General features: G+C 49.9%; 1 protein-coding gene across 1 annotated transcript; it reads left to right on the top strand.

Moving 5' to 3' along the window:
* Window positions 1–4,634: 4,634 nt before the first annotated feature.
* On the top strand, window positions 4,635–22,499 carry LOC138246389 (achaete-scute homolog 2-like). Its single transcript, XM_069200962.1, has 2 exons — window positions 4,635–5,455; window positions 21,442–22,499. Exon 1 carries the CDS (start codon window positions 4,908–4,910, stop codon window positions 5,445–5,447), a length of 540 nt encoding a protein of 179 aa, XP_069057063.1. The 5' UTR covers window positions 4,635–4,907; the 3' UTR covers window positions 5,448–5,455; window positions 21,442–22,499.
* Window positions 22,500–26,862: the final 4,363 nt, after the last annotated feature.

Here is a 26,862-nt window from a genome sequence, read left to right on the forward strand (position 1 = left end):
AATGCATGACAAGGGTGTGAGTTATAGTTACCTTAGGGCATGATTTTAAGTTACTTGAAATACCTCTAACTATAACAGCTGAATTTCTATGGTTTTATACGTTTAAAATGTGGGCCTAACTATAATGTCGCTGTAACCTTTGTTTGTAAGTGAATTTCTACATTTTTGTAATTCTTTTTCCTAACTTAGGGGGGCTGCGCAGTCCCCCCAACCCACAGGGACCCAGGGATTACCACCTTCCTGGGACAACTTTATAAATATATATATATGGGGGGGCCGCATGGACCCCCCCACCAAATCCCTAGGTCCACCTAGCTAGCCCCCCTGCCCTAGGCCGATTTCGGCCTGAGGGGACCCCATATCCTGGGGCCCAGCCACATGTTCCCACACAGAACCCCTATAATATTTTTTTAATATACAGCCCTCGGGAGGTGGTGGTCCCCAGGGCCCCTGCAGTTATTACACATAGCCCCGGAGAGGTGGTGACCCCGGGACTATTAAAAGTCCTAGGAGGGAGGCCCACGCCAGTTGGTAATGTATATATACTGGCATATATATATATATATATGTATATATATATATATATATATATTTTACCTACTGGCGGTCACCAGTTAGAAGCTCTTTTTGTTTTGCCAATAACTTTGGCGCTGTTTGACGAATCTTTAAGAAATGTTTGAACCTAGTTTGCCACTCACTTCAGCCTGTGTCTTGAAAGTTTTGGGCTGATTTGTCAAGCGGGGACTGAGAAAAAGGAGGGGGGTCCCAAAACACCAGTTAGGTCGCCAGTTAGGACCACGTTTCCATAGTAAAAGCGTTTTTGTTTTACCAATAACTTTGGGGCTGTTTGACGAATCTTCAAGAAATTTTCGAACCTAGTTTGCCACTCACTTCAGCTGCTCTCTTGAAAGTTTTGGGGCTATTTGTCAAATGGGGGCTGAGAAAAAAAGAGGGGTCCCAAAACGTGTTTTCCCTTTGCAATTTCCCATAGGGATTTTAGACACGACTACAGCCCAAACCGCTGGACGGAATTACACCAAACTTGGCAGAAAGGTAGCTGTTGGTCCAGGAAGAAACATTTTTGTGATTTGGTGTAAATCCGTTCAGCAGTTTTGGAGTTATTAAAGGGAGAAAAAAATGGCATATCTAGGGACGTGGATCCTCCGTCGAAACACCCGCTGTGGATCCACGGAGCCACACGCCAAAGCAAGACCCTGATTGGCTGGTTGCAACCTGAGAGAAAAGTTGCGGTCGCCATTTTATCGGCTTAGGGGGGGAAAAATGAAAAATGACATAAGGGGTCAGGATAGAGGTATAAGGACAGATGAATTGGTCCCCAAGGGATCCCTCATGGCCCTTCAGGAGGGGTCAGGGCCCTTCAAGACAGGTCAGGACAGATGATCCCTCATGAGCAAAAAGTTGCCTAATTCTTTTTATTTTATTTTTTTGGCCGATCCGCAGATCAGAGGATCCACCGCTGGTCTCGGTGCAGCCCCACAGTGTAAATTTGTGACATATCCAGGGATCCGGAGTCCAATGGAAAAAAAAACATCCACTCATACACTCACTCATCAACCCCGCATGGGGTTATGCAGGGGGTTGGCCGCATGCGTGGTTGGCTATACTAAAGAATGCTCTTATTCCTGAGGTTATTGAGGAGTACACTTTTTACACACCTCAGTCAGGAATAATTTTATTATATGGCCTACTGGAAATGTTCATATTACTAGCGTTATTGGTATATGCTCTAATTACATGGGTAATTGAAGAATATTTCTGTGACATGGATTTTAGGGGTAATGCTTTATTTACATGGGTTGTAATGGTATGTTTATTTGAGCTAATGGTGGTGAAGGCTCGCATTACACAGGTCAGTGTGGAACCCTCTTCACTTGGGAATTATCAAATTATTGTTTTTATTAAGAAATGCACTCATTACACAGGACATAGGGTGATGTCCCTCTAACATTGGTGTTAGGTGGAATTTTTTTATTACGTGTGACAGAGCAAATGCTACTTCGACTTTTTTTCAGAATACTCTTATCACTTTGAGGAATCCTATTATATGAGTTACTATTGTGAAATGCTCTTGTTACATGGGTTACTGAAGAAAGCTCTCATAACATGGGATTGGCTAGTGCTATCACATAAGGCAATGGGAAAAGTTCTTATTACATAGGTTGTTGTGGAGTGCTGTTATTAGAGTAGTACTTCTGAAACTGTATTATTACAGGGGTCATTTAGGAATGAGAATGTTCTCATTGCATTGGTTAGTAGGGAATTATTTTATTACATGGGTTACGGAGGAAGGCTCTTATCACGTAAGTTATTCAAGCAAGATGTCACTACATATTTTTTCCAGAATGCTCTTAGCAGATAAAGTATTTGGGACAGCTATTACATGGGTGGGAAACGTCCTGAACCACAACTCTGGATCAACGATGTCGTCTACAATGCAAGCGTAACCTCCTAGCCGGAACAACAACTGCCTTTTTCTCTGCCATAACCACACATGTCCTGAACTACGCATACACGTAGTTAAGGGAGATAAAAAGGAAGAGTGGATCAGGAGAGGGTGCAATCAGGTAAGTGGAGTTGGGACAGGGTAGGTAGTAGTTTTTAGAGGTGCGGGTGGATTAAGGGCTTGGGGCGGTGGTTGGTGGGGTAGGGGTAGTTTGATTTTTAGGGATGGGGTGGGGGAATCGGGGTAGTTTGGTTTTAGGGGCAGGGGTGGGGGGATCAGGGTAGTTTGGTCAGGTAAGTGGGGTTGGGGTAGTTTTTAGGGGTGGGGTGGATTTAGGGCTTGGGGTGGGGGGGTCGGGTAGTTTTATTTTTATGGGCTAGGTGGGGAGATTGGGGTAGTTTGGTTTTTAGGGGCAGGGTGGGTGGATCAGGTTGGTTTGGTCAGGTAAGTGATGTTGGGGCAGGGTTGGGGGTAGTTTTTAGGGGCGGGTGGATTAAGGGCTTGGGGCAGGGTAAGGGGGTTGAGGTCGGGGTAGTTTGGTTTTTAGGGGCCGGGGTGGGGGGGATCAGGTTGCTTTGGTCAGGTAAGTGGGGTTGGGGGTAGTTTTTAAGGGTGTGGGGTGGATTAAGGGCATGGGGTGTTTGGGGTAATTTGATTTTTAGGGGCAGGGTGGGGGGATCAGGGAAGTTTGTTTTTTAGGGGCGGGGTGGGGGGATCGGGTAGTTTGGTCAGGTAAGTGGGGTTGTGGTAGGGTTGGGGCGTACTTTTTAGGAGTATGGGTGGATTAAGGGCTGGGGCGGGGGGGTCGAGGTAGTTTTGTTTTTAGGGGTGGGGGGATCAGTGTAGTTTCGTTTTTAGGGGTGGGGTGGGTGGGTCAGGTAGTTTGTTTTTAGGGGTGGGGGTGGGGAACGGGGTAGTTTGGTTTTTAGGGGTGGGGGAATCGGGGTAGTTTGTTTATTAGGGGCGGGTGGGGGATCAGGGTAGTTTGGTTATTAGGGGCAGGGGTGGGGGTCCGTTGTTTTTAGGGCGCTTGGGAGGGCTGGGGAAGGTTTTAGGGTTCAGGGTGGGTGGGGGATTGGATAGTTTTGTTTTTAGGGGTGGGGTGGGGGAGACGGGGTAGTTTTGTTTTTAGGGGCGGGGTTGGGTTAGTTTTGGTTTTAGGGGCGGGGTGGGGGGTCGGGTAGTTTTGTTCTTAAGGGTGGGGGGGGTCAGTTTAGTTTTGTTTTTAGGGGTGGGAGGTCGGTTGTTTTTAGGGCAGGTGGAGGGGTCGGGGAAGGTTTTAGGGCTCAGGGTGGGTAGGGGGTGTTGGGGTACTTTTATTTTCAGGGGTGGGGTGTCAGGGTAGTTTTAGTATTCGTGGTGGGGTACTTTTGGGCCTTAGGGCGGGTGGCATGCTAGAACCACACATGCCGTTCCCACACATGCCTTTACTAGGCATGCTTTTACAACGAAAAATCGTTGTAAAGGCATGCGTGGTAAAGGCATTCGTGATAACAACGCGGTCGGTGTTCCGATCGCCTTGTTCAGGCAGGCATGGTTCTCGCATTAGTTGCTCCATCATACATTCTACATGGGTCATTGGGAAATGGCAATTGTATTATATAGGGAAAACTTTCCTTACATGGGTAATGTTCTTATTACATGGGTGAAACGAGATTCTGTGTTACAATGGTGACATTGGAAATGTTCTTCTAACATCGGTGACGCTGTGAAGTTCTTGTTGCATCAGTTTTTCTGGAATGCTCTTATTGCAGAGGTGTTTCTAGAACAATAACAACAAAGGATCTTGAGTAAATTACGTTATTATGGGTTTTCCAAAATGCACATAAAGTAATGGGGGGGATGTTCCTATTACATGGGTTTTTGTTAAGTGCATTTATTACATGGGTTGTTGTGAAATTCTCTTTTCACGTGGGTTATATTCTGTTACATTGATTATTGGAGATTGATTTTAAAATATGACAGGCGCCTCACGCACCTTCTACCCTGCCTAATAAGCTTGTATATTTCTATATATGATCTCTGCCTCCATCCCTCTGGCTACAAGGGCGCGTCGACCCCTCCACCGGCCCACTCCCTCCCCTCCGGCCATTCTGTGCTCTTTCTATATGAAAACAAGAGACTGGAGTTAATGAAAAGCGAATAAAAGGCGCGGAGCAGGTTGGCCGGGAGCCGCTGTGATGGTGGGAGATTGACACACACACTCCCAGGCACAGGCCTGGGATGGTGGCTGAATAGTGCGAGGCAAGTCTGGGCTGGCAGCAGGGTGGAGATACATCCTTCAAACAGATCCTGCTTCATTCCAGGACATCACAGGTGGGGGCACGGAAGCAAAACACAATTCTCTCACTCCTTCGTTAAAAAAAGACAAAAATCGAGTCTCTGCCAAGAAGCCGGTCTGGAGGACTTGCTCTCGCTCGTACCAGCCTGCCTTGGGCAGATCATGGACCTGCCCGGGGCGCAGAGTATGCCATTCAGCGCGCCGCCCCCCTCGGTGGCTGAGGGCCGGTCGAGGGCCAGGAGGAAGGGGGTGCCACCGGCCAGGCCACCTCCCCCCACCAGACCTCGCTGCCCCAAGCGCCGGACCCCGGTCACCTGTGGGGGCAGCCAACACCCGCTGGCCTCGGCCACCTCCGAAAGGCGCAACGAGCGGGAGCGCAACAGGGTCAAGCTGGTGAACTTGGGCTTTGCGCACCTGCGGCGCCACGTGCCCCAGGCCCAGGGCGCGAGCCGCAAGATGAGCAAGGTGGAGACCCTGCGCTCGGCCGTGGACTACATCCGGGAGCTGCAGGGGCTGCTTGGGGAGCGGCCGGGGGTGGCCGGGGAGAGCCTCTCCACCTCCGACGGCCTCTCTCCGCGCGGAAGCAGCACCTCCGCCGACTCCCTCCCGCGCTCGCCCGTCTCCTGCGCCTCGTCAGCGGAGGAGGGATCCCAGGACCTCGGCAGCGCCTCGGACTATCACACGGTGCACAGCTGGGGGTAGCGCCGCAGGTCAGTCTTTTCCTCGTGCTGCGTCTCACTGCGCCCGCCGGCACCCTCTCTGCTCCCTTTAGTACTGCGGGGTGCGCAGCTGAGGGTAGCGCCTCAGTTTGGCCACTCTCAGCTTATGCAGAAGTCACACTCTGCTTCCCATCCTTCTCCGTGGTGCACAGCTGGGGGTAGCGCCTCTGGCTCGCCACTCAATGTGTGCAGCATCTATCTCACACGAGTCACCCTCACTGCGCCCCCTCCCATCCCATGGTACACAGCTGGGGGTAGCGCCTCTGGTTAGCCACGCTTTCCCCTAGAGAAGCATGTCACTAGTCAGTCAGTCACCCACTCTTTGCCCCCTCGATCAAGCACTTCTATCTGGAGGTTTGGACAGGTGTAGACAGGTCAGTGACCCTAAATCTCCTTTACACCATGCACATACGAGAGTAGTATCTCTCTGCGACCATCCAGCAGCATCTTCGACTGACTGTCACACAGAGCACAGCTGGGGGTTGTTGCTCTGTAACCATACCATCTAGCAGCATGTTGGACTGACTGTCACATACTACGTAGCTGGGGTAGTCACTCTCTGCTACCATCCAACTGCATCTGAGATTGGCTGTCACACAGTGCACAACTAGAAGGGGGGTGGGGGGGGGCACACTCTGCCGCCATCTAGCAGCAGCTTAAACTGACTCTCAGTGCACATCTGGGGGTAGTCACTCTGCTGCCATCTAGCAGCAGCTTAGACCGACTGCCACACAGTGCACAGCTGAGGGTAGTCACTCCGCTACCATCTAGAAGCAGCTTAGACTGACTGTCACACAGTGCACAGCTGAGGGTAGTCACTCTGCTACCATCTAGAAGCAGCTTAGACTGACTGTCACACAGTGCACAGCTGGAGACAGACTAGCTAGCACACAGCCCTCTGATACCCTCCCGCAGCATCTCAGACCGACTATCAAACAGTGCAGAGCCGGGGCAATCAGTCTCTGCTACTCTCCTGCAGCACCTCAGACTTTCACACAGTGTACAGCTGGGGATAGGTCAAGCTACCCCCCGATCCCCCAGCAGCATCTCTGATTGACTATACCGCAGTGCACAGTCGGAGATAGACCAGCCTTTATAACCCCTCTTCTTTCATGCTGTGCTCTGCTGGGGGTGTCCACTCCCTGGTGCCTTCCAGCAGCATCTCAAACTATCAGGCAGCTGGGTGTAGGTCAGTTACCCTAACCCTCTTTCATACAAGGCAGAGCCGGGGTAGTCACTCTCTTCTACTCCACAGCAACATCTCAGACTGGCTATCAGACAGAGCACAGCTGGGGCAGTCCTTCAGTGTTACCCCCGAACACCCTCTCAGACTGACTATCACATATTGCTTACAGCAGAGACTGGCAACTCTCCTTTTCTGATTCCAACTAAAAGCTGCCAATACCTGGAAATGCAAACAAGTGCCTGAGAATAAATGTGGGGTTGTTGAGGCGAGGGTCGTTTTTAGCACACCTGCGCCCTTTAATATACGAATATGGGAGACACTTTATCCGCTCCATCTCATCTTTAACCACATATAGGACACAACACATCTGCTCTGCTTGTCTCCTTTTTAACACATATGACATATCACACCTGCTCTACCTTCTCTTTAACACACAGGACACAGTACACCTGCTCTATCCCCTCTTTCACACACATGGGGCACAAAACACCTGCTCTATCTCCTCTTCAACACACACTGGATACAGTGCCAGGGTTGGATTGGGGCCACCTTTAGGCCCGGGCAGTCAAAAAAAGTGGCCCACATTCGCAGGTCGCAAAACACTGTTTAGTTAGGAGCATGGACCTGATGTTGGTAAACATTTGCAGTGCTAAAAGTATTTCGAACCTTATAGGGCCAGTAACTTTTGTCAAGACTGGAAACAAAATTATTCCACATTATTCTCTTGGGTGCTCTCGGAATATTTCTCATCCTAAAATCCCCTGACAGCCCTCTTCATCCATAGGCCTTGTAACCTCACTTATGGCTTTTTAGTAATGCACAGTACTTTTACACTACTTAAGAGAGGTCCTGTAGTGTTCAGAGACTGGCGAGAGGCGCGTTGTTGTTTTTGTTTTACTTGCAGGTAGCATCATGCGTAAGTTCCAACAAATGGAATGATGCTAGTGTGTAAATGCAAAAATAAATTTACATAGTGTCACTTTCCTCACATACATGCAGTTTTATATAGCATAAACTTGACATAGGAGTGTTGGAGAGCTTTACAAGAGCACCAGATAACATTACAGAAGGTAAGATTAATTTATTTGGAGGCTCAGGTGAATTATGTGATTTGCCCAGGATCACAGGATGCTGAGCTGATGCTGGGACTTAAACCTGGTTTCCCAGTTTCAAAGTCCGCTAAAGCGGCAACTTCTCCCCGTTGACTGCAGGAACAGATATGGGGCAAGCAAAGAAAAACAGAAGAGACTAATTTATCCCACCCTGTTCCATGGATGGGAGGGGACAAAAATCAACTGCAGAGTTCTCTCTGACTCTCACCACCCCAACCTCCCAACTCTCAGGACCTCTCGCCTGCCCCAGTCTGGGAGCTCTGTCCAGGGCCGGCATTAGGACTGGTGGCGCCCTGTGCGACAGTTTATTGTGGCACCCCCCACCCCATGACCACCTCCTCGGTTTCACTCACTACCACCCGGCAAATGTGCCCCTCATCTCTCCATCGCTCACCTTTCACATACATTCATGTGTTATAAAGCACTTGTAAAGGCTGGCTTTACTAAACCACTCAGCTATCCACATAAAATATAGGGGCATATTTAAGAGCCCCTAGCGCCATTCTAACAGCATATTAGCATACATTTGTTTTACGTTAATGTGGCGTTAGAAGGCCAAAAAACGCAATGCCATATTTACAAAGTGGCGCAATACATGCATTGTGCCACTTTGTTTCCCTTTGCGTCACATTATGCCTGCGTCAGGCATAATGTATACAAAGGTGGCATGCCCCCATTAGGAGGGGCAAAAAAATGGTGCAAAGAAATCTGACAGATTTCTTTGCATAATTTTTTTCCGCCACTGTTAAGAGGCTTCCATCGGTTACAATGGGCCTCCTCATGCTTTGCAGGGTTAGCATCAAAACAATTTTATGCTAATCCTGCAAAGCGCCGGACCAGCATAAAAAATTCTGACGCTAGTCCCCTAACTACCGCTATGGTGTGCCGTATTTTAAATACAGCGCACACATGGTGGCGTTAGGAGGGTGCTAAGGGGTGCAAGAAAAGTGGCGCATCACTATGTGCAGCACCAGTTTTTTCAAATATGCGAACCCCTAGTGCCATTCTAACGCCACATTAGTGTCATTTATTTAAGCTAATGTGGACTTAGAAGGCCAAAAATGCTGCCCCATATTTACAAAGTGGCGCAATGTATGCATTGCGCCACTTTGTAACCCTTTACGCTACATTATACCTGTGCCAGGCATAATGTGTGCAAAGGGGGGATCCCCCCGTTAGGGGAGCCAAAAAAATGGCGCAAAGAAATATGACAGATTTCTTTGCATCATTTTTTTCCTGCACTTTAAATGCCTGCTCAGAGCAGGCATTAAAAGGAGGCTTCCATTGGTTACAATGAGCTTCTGGGTGCTTTGCAGGATTAGCGTCAACATTTTCAACGCTAATCCTGCAAAGCGCTAGACTAGCATTAAAAATTCTGATGCTAGTCCCCTAACTACCGCCATGGTGTGCCATATTTTAAATACAGCGGACACATGATGGCGTTAGGGGGGCGCTAAGGGGTGCAAGAAAAGTGGTGCAGCACTGTGTGGAGCACCACGTTTTTCAAATATGCCCCATAGGGGCATATTTAAGAGCCCGAGTACCATTCTAACGTCACATTAGTGTAATTATTTTACGCTAATGTGGCGTTAGAAGCCCAAAAACGCTGTGCCATATTTACAAAGTGGCGCAATGCATACATTTCGCCACTTTGTAACCCTTTGCGCTACATTATGCCTGGACCAGACAAAATGTATGCAAAGGGTGCACCCCCTATTAAGGAAGCCAAAAAGATGACGGAAAGAAATCTGTCAGATTTCTTTGCGTAATTTTTTTCCTGCACTTTTAACACCTGCTCAGAGCAGGCATTAAAAGGAGGCTTCCATTGGTTACAAAGGGCCTCTGGGTGCTTTGCAAGAGTAGCGTCAACATTTTTTTATGCTAATCCTGCAAAGCGCTGAACTAGCGTAAAAAATTCTGACGCTAGTCTCCTAACTAACGCCATGGTGCGCCGTATTTTAAATATGACGCACACATGGTGGTGTTAGGTGGGAATTCAGGGGTGCAAGAAAAGTGGGGCTGCACTGTGTGCAGCCCGACTTTTCTCAAATATGCTCCATAGTTCTGTTTTTAGCAGCAGGCATATTAACCCTCTATGCTACTTTATGTTGAGTCAAAGCTGTGACTAGACAAAACTCCCATCTCTCTCCCTAGCTGGAACATTAATCACATTTTAATTGTTTCCAGAAGTCTGGACGCACAAGGAACTTTTCAGCAGGTGCTTTTAAATCACAAGTTTAGGAAGTTATTGCTAAACACAGCGCCACCGTGAGGTCAGCTGGCCCTGGCTCTGTCACACCTGGAGAGAGTCTGAGGGGGAATGCTGTGACAGCTGGAGCAGCTCATTGTCATTCTGCCTCTGACAGAGAGGACCAAAGCAGGTAGCACTGCTTAACAGACCGAAAACCAGCCCATTGACTGGCATCAGGCACAGGCCCATCGGCTGATGCCCGATTGCCCGTCTTGCCAATCCGAGGCTACACAGTGCCCATACCACATGTACTCCTTAACACCAGACATACACTGCACCTGCTCCACCTCTTCTTCTGTGTGCACGGGGCTCGCTGCTCCTGCTCCACCCCATCTTCTGCGTACACGGGGATCACTGCACCTTCCCAACCTCCTCTTCTGCGTACACAGTGATCACTGCACCTGCTCCACCTCCTCTTCTGGGTGCACGGGGCTCACCACACCTGCTCAACTTCCTCTTCTATGTACACGGGGTCACTGCACCTGCTCCACCTCCTCTTCTGTGTACACGGGGATCACTGCTCCTTCCCCACTTCCTCTTCTGTGTGCACGGGTCTCACTGCACCTGCTCCACCTCCTCTTCTGTTCACACGGGCTCACTGCACCTGCTCCACCATCTCTTCTGTGTACACAGGCTCACTGCACCTGCTCCACCAACTCTTCTGTGTGCACGGGGCTCACTGCACCTGCTCCACCTCTTCTTCTGCGTACACAGGGCTCACTGCACCTGCTCCACCTCCTCTTCTGTGTGCACGGGGCGCACCGCACCTGCTCAACCTCCTCTTCTGTGTACACTGGGCTCACTGCACCTGCTCCACCTCCTCTTCTGTGTACACGGGGCTCACTGCAGCTGCTCCACCCCATCTTCTGCGTACACGGGGATCACTGCACCTTCCCAACCTCCTCTTCTGCGTACACAGGGATCACTGCACCTGCTCCACCTCCTCTTCTGTGTACAGGGGGCTCGCTGCACCTGCTCCACCTCCTCTTCTGTGTACAAGGGCTCACTGCGCCTGCTCCACCTCCTCTTCTGTGTACACGGGGCTCACTGCACCTGCTCCACCCCACCTTCTGCGTACACAGGGATCACTGCACCTGCTCCACCTCCTCTTCTGTGTGCACGGGGCTCACCACACCTGCTCCACTTCCTCTTCTGTGTACACGGGGTCACTGCACCTGCTCCACATTCTCATCTGTGTAAACGGGGATCACTGCACCTGATCCACCTCCTCTTCTGTGTGCACGGGGCTCATTGCACCTGCTCCACCTCCTCTTCTGTGTACACTGGGATCACTGCTCCTTCCCCACCTCCTCTTCTGTGTGCACGGGGCTCACTGCACCTGCTCTACCTCCTCTTCTGTGTGCACGGGGCTCACTGCACCTGCTCCACCTCCTCTTCTGTGTACACAGGGCTCACTGCACATGCTCCACCTCCTCTTCTGCGCACACAGGGATCACTGCACCTTCCCTACCTCCTCTTCTGCGTACACAGGGATCACTGCACCTTCCCCACCTTCTCTTCTGTGTACACGGGGCTCACTGCACCTGCTCCACCTCCTGTTCTGTGTACACGGGGTCACTGCACCTGCTCCACCTCCTCTTCTGTGTACCCAGGGCTCACTGCACTTGCTCCACCTCCTCTTCTGTGTACACAGGGCTCACTGCATGTGCTCCACCTCCTCTTCTGCATACACAGGGATCACCGCACCTTCCCTACCTCCTCTTCTGTGTACATGGGCTTACTGCACCTGCTCCACCTCCTCTTCTGTGTACACGGACTCACTGCACCTTCCCCACCTCCTCTATTGTGTACACAGGCTCACTGCAACTGCTCCACCTCCTCTTCTGTGTGCACGGGGCTCACCGCACCTGCTCCACCTCCTCTTCTGTGTACACGGGGCTCACTGCACCTGCTCCACCTCCTCTTCTGTGTACCTGGGGCTCACTGCACGTGCTCCACCTCCTCTTCTGCGTACACAGGGATCACTGCACCTTCCCCACCTCCTCTTCTGCGTACACAGGGATAACTGCACCTTCCCCACCTCCTCTTCTGTGTACACGGGGCTCACTGCACCTGCTCCACCTCCTGTTCTGTGTACACGGGGTCACTGCACCTGCTCCACCTCCTCTTCTGTGTACACAGGGCTCACTGCACCTGCTCCACCTCCTCTTCTGTGTACACGGGGCTCACTGCATGTGCTCCACCTCCTCTTCTGCGTACATAGGGGTCACTACACCTTCCCCACCTCCTCTTCTGCGTACACAGGGATCACTGCACCTTCCCCACCTCCTCTTCTGTGTACACGGGGCTCACTGCACCTGCTCCACCTCCTGTTCTGTGTACACGGGGTCACTGCACCTGCTCCACCTCCTCTTCTGTGTACACAGGACTCACTGCACTTGCTCCACCTCCTCTTCTGTGTACACAGGGCTCACTGCACGTGCTCCACCTCCTCTTCTGCATACACAGGGATCACCGCACCTTCCCTACCTCCTCTTCTGTGTACATGGATGGGCTCACTGCACCTGCTCCACCTCCTCTTCTGTGTACACGGACTCACTGCACCTTCCCCACCTCCTCTACTGTGTACACAGGCTCACTGCACCTGCTCCACCTCCTCTTCTGTGTGCACGGGGCTCACCGCACCTGCTCCACCTCCTCTTCTGTGTACACGGGGCTCACTGCACCTGCTCCACCTCCTCTTCTGTGTACCTGGGGCTCACTGCACGTGCTCCACCTCCTCTTCTGCGTACACAGGGATCACTGCTCCTTCCCCACCTCCTCTTCTGTGTACACGGGCTCACTGCACCTGCTCCACCTCCTCTTCTGTGTACACGGACTCACTGCACCTTCCCCACCTCCTCTTTTGTGTACATGGGCTCACTGCACATTCTCCACCTCCTCTTCTGTGTACACGGGGCTCACTGCGCCTGCTCCACACCATCTTCTGTGTACACGGGCTCACTGCACCTGCTCCACCTCTTTTTCCGTGTATACGGGGTCACTGCACCTGCTCCATCTCCCCTTCTGTGTGCACAGGGCTCACTGCACCTGCTCCACCTCCTCTTCTGTGTACATGGGGCTCACTGCACCTGCTCCACCTCCTGTTCTGTGTACACGGGGCTCACTACACCTGCTTCACCTACTCTTCTGTGTGCACGTGGCTCACTACACCTGATCCACCTCCTCTTCTGTGTGCATGGGGCTCACTGCACCTGCTCCACCCCATCTTATGCATACACTGGGATCAGTGCACCTTCCCCACCTCCTCTTCTGCGTACACAGGCTCACTGCACCTGCTCCACCTCCTCTTCTATGTACACGGGCTCACTGCACCTGCTCCACCTCTTCTTCTGTGTGCATGGGCTCACTTCACCTGCTCCACCTCCTCTTCTGTGTACACGGGCTCACTGCACCTGCTCCACCACCTCTTCTGTGTGCACGGGGCTGACTGCACCTGCTCCCCCTCCTCTTCTGTGTACACGGGGCTCACTGCACCTGCTCCACCTCCTCTTCTGTGTTCACGGGACTCACTGCACCTGCTCCACCCCATCTTCTGAGTACAGGGGGATCACTGCACCTTCCCGACCTCCGCTTCTGTGTACACAGGGCTCACTGAGCCTGTTCCACCTCCTCTTCTATTTACAAGGGCTCACTGCACCTTCCCCACCTCCTCTTCTGTGTACACTGGGATCGCTGGACCTGCCCCATCTCCTCTTCTGTGTACACGGGGCTCACCGCACCTGCTCCACCTCCTCTTCTGTGTACACGGGGCTCGCTGCACCTGCCCCATCTCCTCTTCTGTGTACACGGGGCTCACTGCACCTGCCCCATCTCCTCATCTGTGTACATGGGGCTCGCTGCACCTTCCTGACCTCCGCTTCTGTGTACACAGGGCTCACTGAGCCTGCTCCACCCCATCTTCCGTGTACACGGGGCTCACTGGACCTGTCCCATCTCCTCCTGAGGGACTTCTTATAAGACACAGCACCTGCCCATCTCCTTAACAGAGAAAATACACATGTCCCATCTTCTCCTGAGTGACACTGCACCTGCCCAATCTCATAAACCGAAAAAATACGCATGTCCCATCTGCTACTGAGTGACACTGCAACTGCCCCATCACATTAACCGAAAAAATACATGTCCCATCTCCTCCTGAGTCACACTGCACCTGTCCCATCACACTAACCGAAAAAATACACGTCCCAGCTCCTCCTGAGTGACACTGCACCTGCCCAATCTCATTTTAAAAGACACCGGGCCTGCCCACTAACCCCTCCTGACTGACACTGCACCTGCCTAATCTCTTTTCATAAAACACTGCACCTGCCCAATCTCCTCTTAGAAGACACTGCGCTGTCCCATCTCCTCCTGACACTGCACGTACCTAATCTCTTTTTATAGGAGAGTACACCTGCTCCATCTCCTGAGTGACACAGCACCTGCCTAATCTCTTCTTTGAAGACAATGCACCTGTTCCTTCTCCTCCGGAGTGACATTGCACCTGCCCTATCTCACTAACCCCAAAAAATGTACGTCACATCTCCTTCTGAGTGACACTGCACCTGCGCAGTCTCTTCTTTGGAGACACTGCACCTGTCCCATCTCCTTCTGAGTGGCACTGCACCTGCCCAGTCTCTTCTTTGGATACACTCCACCTGTCCCATCTCCTTCTGAGTGACACTGCACCTGCCCAGTCTCTTCTTTGGAGACACTGCACCTGTCCCATCTCCTTCTGAGTGACATTGCACCTGCCCAGTCTATTCTTTGGATACACTGCACCTGTCCCATCTCCTTCTGAGTGACATTGCACCTGCCCAGTCTCTTCTTTGGAGACACTGCACCTGTCCCATCTCCTTCTGAGTGACATTGCACCTGCCCAGTCTATTCTTTGGATAAACTGCACCTGTCCCATCTCCTTCTGAGTGACATTGCACCTGCCCAGTCTATTCTTTGGATACACTGCACCTGTACCATCTCCTTCTGAGTGACACTGCACCTGCCCAGTCTCTTCTTTTGAAGACATTGCATCTGTACCTTCTCCTCATGAATGACACTGCTCATGCCTCATTTGTTGTTTGAATACACTGCGCCTGTTCCATCGTCTCCCGAGGGACTTCGTATAAGACAGTGCACCTGACCCACCTCCTTAACGGAGAACCTAAACGTCCCGTGCCCTCCTGCTAATGTCCTCGTATAAGACACTGTACCTGCTCCATCTCCTTCTGAGAGACACTTCACTTGCCCCAGATAAAATACAGATCACATCTACTCCTGAGTGACGCTGCATCTGCCCAATCTCTTCCTTGGAGACACGGCACATGTCCCTCCTCCTGACTGACGTTGCACCTGCTGCATCTCATTAACATAAAAATACAACTGTCCCATCTCCTCGTGAGTGACAGTGTACCTGCTCAATCTCTTCTTTGAAGACAATGCACCTGCCCCTTCTCCTCCTGAATGACACTGCTCCTGCCTAATCTCTTGTTTGAATACACTGCACATGTCCATCGCCTCCTGAGTGACACTGCACCTGCCCCATCTCATTAACCTAAAAATACACATGTCCCATCTCGTGAGTGTCAGTGCACCTGCCCAATCTCTTCTTTGAAGACATTACACCTGTCCCTTTTTGTCTTGAATGACACTGCACCTGCCTATTCTCTTGTTTGAATACACTGCACATATCCCATCTCCTCCCCAGGGACTTCGTATAAGACACTCCACCTTCTCCATCTCCCCCTAAGTGACATTACACCTGCCCCATCTTCTTAACAGAGAAAATAGACATGTCCCTTCTCCTTCTGGGTGACACTTCACCTGCAGAATCTTTTCTTTGGAGACACTGCACCTGTCCCTTCTCCTCCTGAGTGACATTGCACCTGCCCTATCTCATTAACCGAACAAATGCACATGTCCCAGCTCCCCCTGAGTGACACTGCACCTTCCCAATCTCTTCTTTGAAGACATTGCACCTGTCCCTCCTTCTCCTGATTGACATTGCACCTGCTCAATCTCATCTTTGAGGACACTGCACATGTCCCTTCTCCATCTGAATGACGCTGCACCTGCCAATCTCTTCTTTAAAGACACTGCACATGTACCATTTCCTCCTGAGTGACACTGCAACTGCCCAATCTCCTTAACAGAGACGAATACACATGTCCTATCTCCTTCTGAGTGGCACTGCATTTGCCCAATCTCTTCTTTGAAGACACTGCACCTGTCCCTTCTTCTCCTAAGCGACACTGCACCTGCCCAATCTCTTCTTTGAAGACACTGCACCTGTCCCTTCTCTTCCTGAATGACACTGCACCTGCCCAATCTCTTGCTTGAATACACTGCACCTGTCCCATCTCCTCCTGGGGGACTTCTTAAAAGACACAGCAGCTGCCCCATCTCCTTACGAGAGAAAATACACATGTCCCATGCAGTCGTGGCTTGCACGAAGCAGAAGGGGCGGGGTGGATTTAATTAAATTAAAATTAATAAAAACATAAAAAAACATTTTCCTTACTGATGCGTGCCGCTCGTCTCCTCGCTGTAGGCAGGCACAGGTTTCCAGCCTGCCCTGTGCCAGTCCTGACGCTGCAGGCAGGCTGGGAGCCTGTGCAGGCTCTCGCCAGCCCAGCAACTGGGTTGCTGGGCTGGAGAGAGCCCTGTGCCCATGTGTGTTTGGCCAACACGAGGTGGCTGGCCAAACACACATGCGCTCTGAGGGGGTGACCTCCCCCTCATTGCTCGTCATCCCCATGGCCCTGCCCCTTTCCCCAATAACCGATAGTAAACACAGTTTATTATTGTTTTTTGGGAAAAGGTTTGCAGCTGCTGATGCTGGCAAGGGGGAGAGGGGCGGCGCTCCTCCGCCCTTATGAAGGTGCCACCCCTTGTCCCATGTACTCCGGAGTGATATTGCACCTGCCCCATCTCATTAACCGAAAAAATACACATGTCCAATCTCCTCCTGAGTTGCACTGTATCTGCCCCAGCTCCTCAATGACACTGCACCTGCCCCATCTCATTGACACGTGAAAAAAACACGTCCAGGGCATCCTGCCTAATGTCTTCTTATAAGACACTCCGGGGGTCATTCTGACTTTGGCGGGCGGCGGAGGCCGCCCGCCAAAGTCCCGCCATCAGAATACCGCTGCGCGGTCAAAAGACCGCCGCGGTAATTCTGAGTTTCCCGCTGGGCGGGCGGGCGACCGCCAGAAGGCCGCCCGCCCGCCCAGCGGGAAACCCCCTTCCACGAGGATGCCGGCTCCGAATGGAGCCGGCGGAGTGGAAAGGGTGCGACGGGTGGAGTTGCACCCGTCGCGATTTTCAGTGTCTGCTATGCAGACACTGAAAATCTTGGTGGGGCCCTGTTAGGGGGCCCCTGCAGTGCCCATGCCATTGGCATGGGCACTGCAGGGGCCCCCAGGGGCCCCACGACACCTGTTACCGCCAGCCAGGTTCTGGCGGTCAAAACTGCCAGAACCAGGCTGGCGGTAAGGGGGTCGGAATCCCCATGGCGGCGCTGCCTGCAGCGCCGCCATGGAGGATTCCTCAGGCCAGGGGAAACCGCTTTTCTGACCGCGGCTTTACCGCCGCGGTCAGAATTGGCCTGGATGCACCGCCAGCCTGTTGGCGGTGCATCCGCGGTCCCCGGTGACCCCCTCCATCTTCTCCATCTCCTCCTGAGCTACACTGCACCTGCCCCATCCTCTTGTAGAGTCTGCACGTGTTTTGCCTCCACTTGCAGTTGTCCTGTCTTCTCATGGATGGCACTGCATCTCTATCATCTCCTCTGCATCTTCTCGTGGCTGACACAGCGCCTCCCCCACATCTTCAGACAACATATTCCACCTGACCCATATCCCCCTGGAACCACCTCCTGATTCATTGGAGCTGCTCGAGCTCCTCGTGGGCCTCAAGGCACCTACTCCAGCTCCTCATGGACTCACAATAGTCTCTCCATCTCCCCATGGGGCTCACTGCACCTGCTCCATCTCGCCATGGGGCTCAATGTACCTGCTCCATCTCCTGGAGCTCACTGCAGCTGCTCAATCTCCCCAGGGTATTCACTGCACATGCACCATCTCATAATGGGGCTCACTGCACCTTCTGCCAGGCCCCTCGGTGAGCCCTTCCAGCTGAGTCCACAGTGACATCACTAAACCAGCTCTTGATTCACACCCATCCCCTCACTCCTGCGCTGGATCCAAGGGTCTGCAATGGACCATGCCTCCCCTGCTGAGACTACAGTGAGGTAATTGGACCAGACCATTCCTGCTGTAGCTACCGGGACACCAGTAGACCAGGGATTGTCTGCTAAACAAATAGTCAGAGCCGTCTTTGGGTAGTGCGGCCTGTGCCACCGCACCGGGCACCAAGCTCAGAGGGCGCTGGGTTTTTAAATAACTCATGGATTTAAAAGCACCTGCTGCAGAGTTCTTTGCTTGTCACACAAGTTTCAGGCACAATAACAATGTCAAGATAACTATGGTGATTAATGTAGCTGCTGGAAAGAGATCAGGTTTTGCCTAGTGGCATTCTGACTCATCATAAAGTAGCACAGAGGGTTAAAACACATGCTGCAAAGAATTGTATTCTGCAGATCGCAGAATTGTATGCTACGTAGATAGGTCAGTGGGTTTTGCTTTTTTCACAGAGACCCTTTGATTACTTGCAGTTCATAAATTACAATCCTGATGTAGCACGTGAACTAGCCTCATAGAGCTGCATGTGAACTGCAAGGAATAGGTTAGAACTTTGTGTTTTCCCCAGTCTTTCTTTATCCTAATGTTGCTAAAAATGATTGATTTAGGCAGAAATAAATTCTTATTATTAAAGCCAACCCCAACCAGTGTGTTACGTTTTAAACCCTGACTATGTTCCTTGAGAACAAGCACTCTTGAAATATACTGCCTGCCGGTATGGGCGATATGCGACTCCTCCTTGTCTTATAATTTCCTATACGTTGATTTACATAGATGATTCATTGTGTTTGTATAATAAATGTGTGGGGTTACGTGCTCTGACACCACACACTGTTATGAGTAGCACTTGAAAAGAAATAAAGTCCATGTGAGATTGGGCTATGGAGAGATGAGGGGAAATGCTGAAGGGTGGTAGTGAGGGACTTGGGGAATGCCGACAAAGACTGTCACACTGGGCGCCACCAGCACTAAAGCCAGCCCTGCCCCAGCGACTCCCCTTGACTGTGCATGGCCAGCTGAGCCCACAGTGACATCACTGGGCCAGTTCATTCCTGCTGAGCCCACAGTGACACCACTGGACCGTGCCCCTTATGCTTAGTCCCCGTTGACTGACCGTGAGTGCCCCCCCACCTTCTCCCTTAAACTGAATTCAAGCCCCACGAGGCCCTTCCAGGTGGCCTCATTCTGTTCTGCTCATACGAGATCCCTCCCTCCCTCTGAAGCTTGCAGTGACAGATTGGGGATTTATACTGTCACATTCAGTTGCCCACGGCTAATTTCATCTCTCTGAAATTGCTACACTTAAATGGTGTTTCAGGCACCCAGATGGTTATAGCCATTAGGTCTCACTTTTGAGACTTTTGGGAAAGCCAATTACACAAAGAGCTTTAAAGTATGGAAGCGGGAGAAAGCAACAATGTCAGTGGGTTTTATGAACCAGCAATGGAGGGTAAGTGGGAAGGGGAAGGAGAAGCAATGGACGGTGAGCAGGGAAAAAAGATGCCAACTAAGGGTAGGTGGGCGCTGAGAAAATTGGCAACTGATGGGTGGGGAAAGGCAACAGAGAGAGGGTGGACGAGCAGGCACTAAGCAGCAATGTCAGTGGAGTGAGAGGAACATGGGTGGACACTAAGCAATAGCTGTTGTAGGGTTTGGTGGTGAAAAAGCAACAAATAGAATGGAGGGACGGGGCGTTGAAAAGCAAAGGACCAATCAACACAGAGGAAGGGCAGGCAGGAAAGAAGGACTCAGAAGAGAGACAACAGTGTGGAACACCAGAGTGGGGACAGTATAACACGACAAAGGAAACAACTTAGTGCGTGGGCTGGGAAGAGATGCACACAAGGGAGACAGCAGCAAAACACATGCATTATCATGGAATGCTTCAAGAGAAAGAAAACATTAGTTTCTCCAAAAAACAGACACTGGTAAACGCATAGAAGGAGCCAATCAGTGAGATGGTAAACTGGCTGTAGGAGTGATAAACCTGAGCTGGACAAGCTAAAGCAAAGCCAGCGAATAGAAAGCAAGCAAATATGAGTGACAAAACACAAAGTCAGTGTTCAACAATGGGCACAATAGATGCCTTTTCAGTATGTCTCCGCAAATAGACGGTATGGCCTAATAGTGGGGGGGGACTAACTGGTGCATGCATTTCTTAATGATGTCACAGGAAATGATGTTGCAAAAAGTAATGCAATCCCATTATAACATTCCCCATTTGTAATGGATCAAGCCTATTTTACAAAAACTAGTTAAAAAATGTGAAAACAGCATTTTCTAATTTGTTTAACTTGTTATAAAGCACGTGTATTTGTACTATTTGTAAGCAAACATGTGGCACTTGGGATTCCATTTTAACATTATTTTGGGAGTAAACAAAACGTGATGGGTGCTTGTTATTTAAACGGTCAAACGTACTGTTAATGTATGCTTGTTTTATGCTGGGTTTTTTTATCCACTGCCAAAGTAGAAACGCGCTGCACATTTCCACTTCATTGGGTGATAAAACGTTTAACGGTTTGATTTCTCTGTTCTTTCTCAGGCAGCAGATTCAAAATTAACCCCTGACCTGGTCTCTCTCACAAATTAAGGGGATGTTGAATGTGGTATAAAAGCTTCCTGTGGCCAGATCACACACATTGCAATGTTGGCTAATGCAAGCAGCTGCATTGATGGGACATAAGGTGACACCTCTCAGCGTCCTTTGGTATGCGATAAGGGGGACAGAGTCCCCTCTCTAAAAATAGTAGTGGGATTCCGTCCATCTGTGTACACCCCGACTTATGCCCTGCAGCTAAGGGGAACAGCTACTTAAAAAATCCCAAAACAAGCTCCTGCTTCTCTAAAAGGGGTCTTGGCACAGACGGTCTCCTAGACAGCCGTACCTTTACGGTTGAGTGGTCCCCATCCAAAGACATCCCTCACACGTCGAGACATTCCCGCCATCTCATACCCTCACAAACCATAACAGCTGGTAAAGGCCCAAGTAGCACATTCAGGAAGAGCAGGCTGGACTTGAAGAGAAGGGAGAAGGGCATACACATGTGGACACCCTTTTCCAAGATACATCCTGTTCTACTTACGTACACACAAACCTCGTGATGCACCCCTTCCCTCTTAGATTACAGTGACAGCACCAATGTAGTGAGTGAAGCCAACGTATTCCTTCCACTGCCTGTTTTGACTAAACCTCTTCTAAGCCATTCCCTTTCTTCTTGCAGATGGCCTCTCCTGATTTGGACCTGGAGGACAAATTGTGGGAAAGGAATACTCCGTGCACACCGATGAAGTCGAAACTTAGAGTCCAGTGCTGGCCTGCAGCATGCGGAACTAACCAGTCAAGATGGCGGCCCACCCACCATGGGTGCTCTGGTCTACGTAGGTCCACAGCGGGGAGCTCACAAGTTGGGGGAACTGAAGAAAGATGGCTGATTTCTGACCCTAGATTGCCAACTAGTCATGATGTCCTTCGGGAAGCTTCTTCTGGTAACAGGTGACGTGAACTTCAGTGGTTGTCCGTTTTTTGCATACGGTAGACGTTCTCTGGATTCCTGGCATCCATAGAGTCAAACGAAGGATGGCCTTGCCCTTGTCAAGCGGAGCGGAGTAGATACTTCTAAACACAAGTGCGGACCGGCCATCCCTTTGTAGTAGGGAGATCTCCATAGAGCAGCAACGGACACCCTAAGGACCACGGCTTCTCCTACCCTTCTCACCGGAAGCCTGGTACATGGAACATACCTGTATTATATGATGGCTGCTGTATGACCAGGTAGCCACTCTGTTCAATGTACAGTAAATTATTGAGAAATGTACATTATGTGGGCTCAATCTTTTGGAAGGGTTGACTACTGAAGTGCTTACCAGTAACTCTTCAGACTCACAGACCTTGCCTGGAATCGCACCAGCATGCCCCTGCCTGCCAGGGGAACCAGGAAGCACCATCCCGAAATAGAACCACTGCTGCACTTTGAAATATGTACTTTCAGGGAACCTGTATTTCTAGTGAGAACAGGTTTCTGTTTTCAACGTCTTGTATCTCTGTGTACTTTATATCTGATGGCCTTCTCTGGTTACATGTGGGGAGGCAGAGCCTCAGGGAGCCCCTGTTAACTCAGTACACTGCCTCACCCTTCTTCAGGGTAATGTAATGCTATAACATGCAAAGTACTCTATTAGCATGGTATGTCAGACATATATTGCTGAAGAGAAAACATGTGGTACGTAAAACTGTACACAAATTATACATGTTTCTATTGCCTTTTCAGGCTGTTTCCTACTCAGCTGTGCATGTTTCTTTATTGTTTCTATTTATTTCTCGTTGTTGTCACTTTTTGACAGAGACATAATTTGCTCCCTTGCTGCTTCTGGTATTCTCCTCAAGAATAAGGCAGCCTTCGATTTTTCTCGTGAAGTGATCATTTTCCTCATAGAACGTAGGCATTGGGGGTTTCTGATGTCCAGGTATGCCAGGCAGTGGAGGACGAAGTAACTGTAGAAAGCAGGCATTGAAGGTTCCGGATGTCCTGGTGTGCAAGGCTGTGGAGGAGGAAGTGATTGAGGAACATAGGTATTGAGGGTTTCGGATGTCCTGCTATGCCAGACAGTGGAGGAGGATGTGATAGTAGAACATAGGCATTGAGTGTTTCGGATGTCCTGATATGCTGGGCAGCGGAGGAGAAGTGATTGTTGAATGCAAGCATTGAGGGTTCAAGGTGTGACTGTAGAACATTGTTATTGAGGGTTGCAGATGCCCTGGTGTGCCATGCAACAGAAGAGAAGGTGATTGTAGAACGTAGGTATTGAGGGTTCTTGATGTCCTAGTATGCCAGGCAGTGGAGGAGGATGTGAGCTTCTGATATTCTAACTATGTTGCCCTCAAAACATCATATTGGCAGGTTCCGGCCTTTTGGGTTTCTGGTCTGTTTTTTGTGGTCCATCGCCATCTCAGGCTACTCGTCATTCCCTCTAATTTTTTACAGCGATCTGCAAGGGGTTTGCAAAGCCATGCTGATGTATTCTTCATGTTAAAAATGTAATGCAGGTGAGGTCTAGAATTTTCAATGATTTATTTTCATAGCTGTTTATCCACTGTGCCTCACTTCGGCCAGGTTGTGTCCCTCAGTAGCTCCTGCCTTAGTTGTTTATTATATCCTTTGTATTTTCTAAGCTGCATCTCCCATGCATCGCTGTATTGCCCGATTAGTCTTGCATTAGGCCCTGTATTTCACAGTTGTCCATCTATTGCAGTTTATATGCCTCCTAGTAGGGCCTGTATTACCCTTGCTCTATCTCCTAATAGGCCGTGTATTTCCCTTGTTTTCTCTCCCAGCTGTCGATTTATTTCCGTTGCTGTATATCCCAGTAATCCATGTATTGCCCTTGCTCTGCCTCCCAGTAGGCCATGCGTTGGCCTTGCTGTCTCCCAGTAGGCCATGCGTTGGCCTTGCTGTGTCTCCCAGTAGGCCATGCGTTGGCCTTGTGGTGTCTCCCAGTAGGCCATGTTTTGCCATTGCTCTGCCTCCCAGTAGGCCAATCGTTGCCCTTGTGCTGCCTTGTAATAGGTCATGTATTGCCCTTGTCCTATCTCTCAGTAGGCCATGTATTTCCACTGCTCTGTTTCCCAGTAGGCCATGTGTTGCTCTTGTCCTTGTTTTTATATTACTACCTGTCTCAGTAGGATTTACATCACCAGAGATGCTTCTTCGAGAAGAACATACCCTGCCATAGTTCTTTCTCTGTGTAGGATTGGTATTATCCTAATAACACCTCCCAGCAGTCCTTTTCTTGTCCGAGCTGGTTCTGCTAGTTGGTGTGTATTGATCACCCCTGCTGTGTAGTAGAATGGTGCACTCGCTCTAGCCGAACATGCAGGAGACCATATGATGCATAAATTGTTTGAGGCCATTTGTGGTATGGTACCTTAATATTGTCTGACAAAAATATAGTGTTATTGTGTCCTAAATATTGTCTGACAAAAATATAGTGCCCTAAATATGGTTTACAGAAATTTCGCCCATCTGGAGTACATTTAGAAGATCCACATCCAATTGGATAATATTTTTATAAACAATATTTAGGCAATAATATTGTCAGATGATATTTTGGTTATTGCTAATTTGCATGGAGCCTCTTTAGATTCCTTATTTCCCAAGCTGTATCTCTTAGTAATCCTTGTAATGCTCCATTTTCACCTCCTAGCAGGCCCACTACTGCCTGGCTGTGTGTCCCAGTAGGTTCTGTGCTGCCTCAGCTGCATTAGACAGTGGGATATATATCACCATAGTAATGTTATTATTTTTAAGCAGTTGTATACAATAATGCTGCCGTCTCATAGAGGTGGCTTTCGGTGTGCCAAGTATTGCTATAGGTCTGACTCACAGCAAGACTTTGCGACCTTAGCTATGACTCCTAGCAGGCCCTATATTACCCCTATTTTTTCAGTCTGTGTGCATATTTATCGCCTTAGTTGTATTTCCCAGAAAGCCCTAAAATGGCTTTCATAGGCGTGTTTAGGGTGCCTGCAAGAACCGCATCCCTCTGTACTCCTATTTGGTGACCTTCTGGTGGCTGGTGATACCAGGCGTACCGGATTGGTAGTAAGCAGCAACCCTGAAAGTCCTTGGGCTCAGGATACATGCGTTGCGGGTAAGTGGCCCTGTTGGATAGGAAGGAGATATTGTTTTTCTTCCAATTGTGTGCTCCAGTCTTAATCAAAAATAATAAGTTACTTTGGTCATATAACCACAGATCAGCAGAAGTGTATTACTCACTCGGGGTTAATAAACTTCTTCTGACGCAACAATAAGAATGCCATTTCACAAATGAGATTGGATCCCCAAAAAGGCCTTGTTCGTCTTCCATATCTCCCCAGTCACACCCTCAGCTCATCAGTGACAGGGTCTGCTCCCAGGGGCCGATACCTGGTGGGGCAGGAGGGCTTCTGTGACAAATGGTTACAGGACTTTTAATTGGGGTAGGGCTGCAGACCAGCAGTAAGCCTTGACACTACTCAAGTGCTAGCTCACTTGCATTGTTTGTTGCTGTCGGCTAAGTTCTCATCTTGTCCACTGCTGGATCCATTACTCTGTAGTCATTTTGTCAATCACTTACAGTGCGTGCAGTTTCTGGGGCAGAATGGGCAGGTGGTCCCGGAATGTTCTCTGGCTCCTCATACTGGATGTGTTTCTGTCACCCAAGAAACTCTATAGTAAGGAAGCAGTGTGCCTGGCAGTCCTTCAATCCAAATTGGTTCCAGCTGGAAAGAATTATGCCACAGATATGCTCCACATCCCAAAGAACAGAAGCACACAAGTCCTAAGGGGCAGTCCGATGCAATATGCTTCCCTTTTTTACTGACCTAAGGGGTCAAATACATATTCATTTTTGGGGGGGAGCTGAGCAGAGCCTTGATGCAATCAGCGGCTGTGCTATGTTATGCTGGTAAGTTGTAAAGCATATTACATCACCCTGAGGTCAGCACAAAAGGGGAAGTGAGCAAGATCTAAAAGAGGGACAAAGAGAGAGTGAGGAAAGAAGGGGACCGATGATACAAAATCCTCGACAGAGCAGACATCACATCACTCATCCTGCTTGACCTCTCTGCAGAGTTCGTCACGTCTCTCACCACACACTGGTCTCAAGACTACATGACACAGGAATACAAAGACCAGCACTAAAACTGATAACCTCCTTTTTCACAGGCACAACACGGAGATTAAGGTTCCAACTACGCCCCTCGGAACCCAAAAAACTAATCTGCGGAGTCCCACAAGGATTGTCACTCAGCCCAACCCTCTTCAACATATACATGACACCGCTCACAAACATTATCAGAACCCAAGGGATCAACGTCATCTCCTATGCCAGTGATACACAGCTCATCCTTTCCTTGATGGATGACTTCTTAACTACCAAGAACAACTTCTCATACTGCATTACCAGCATGGCGAACCGGATGAAAAAGAACTGCCTGAAGCACAAGACAGTAGTACTAATCTTCTGGAACAAGAGCTTACCGTGAGGGTCCTCTGGAACCCCCCTGGAGCTCATGGAACTTGGACCCATGCCTATCACACTGGATCACACCAGAAACTTAGGACTCATCCTGGATAACAGACTCACTACGGCATCACAGATCAATGCCATCACTGCCTCATGTTTACTTATCCTACGAATGCTGGATAAGCTCTTCAAGTGACGCCCTCAGACAACCAGAAGTACCATAACACAAGCCCTAATTATAAGCGGACAAGACTATGGCAAATCACTCTATGCTGGAATCTTGATCCACCTCATACACAGACTCCAGACCATTCAGAACACTACCACCAGACTCATCCTTGACTTCCCTCGCAGATTTCACATCTCGCCTCACCTCAGGGAGCTCCATTGGCTCCCCATCCAGAAATACAGTCAGTTCAAGCTTCTCACCCACATATTCAAGGCTCTTCACAACATAGGTCCTACCTGCTTCAACTATTGACTATTCTTCTACCAACCCACCAGACAACTGCGCTTAGTGTCACTCTCACTCGCACAAGAGGAGGCTGGAGGGGGAAAGAGTTGGGGATACTCTTTTTCTCAGGTGTTTAGGTGTGTGGGACGGCAGAAGCATCAGGATTACAGGAGCCATCCTCAAG

Source organism: Pleurodeles waltl, chromosome 7 (assembly GCF_031143425.1).
Source record: "Pleurodeles waltl isolate 20211129_DDA chromosome 7, aPleWal1.hap1.20221129, whole genome shotgun sequence".
Lineage (NCBI taxonomy): Eukaryota > Metazoa > Chordata > Amphibia > Caudata > Salamandridae > Pleurodeles > Pleurodeles waltl.

Excerpts from the sequence above, each read along its gene's own strand:
- LOC138246389 (XM_069200962.1), top strand. The coding sequence starts at position 4,908 with ATGGACCTGCCCGGGGCGCAGAGTATGCCATTCAGCGCGCCGCCCCCC.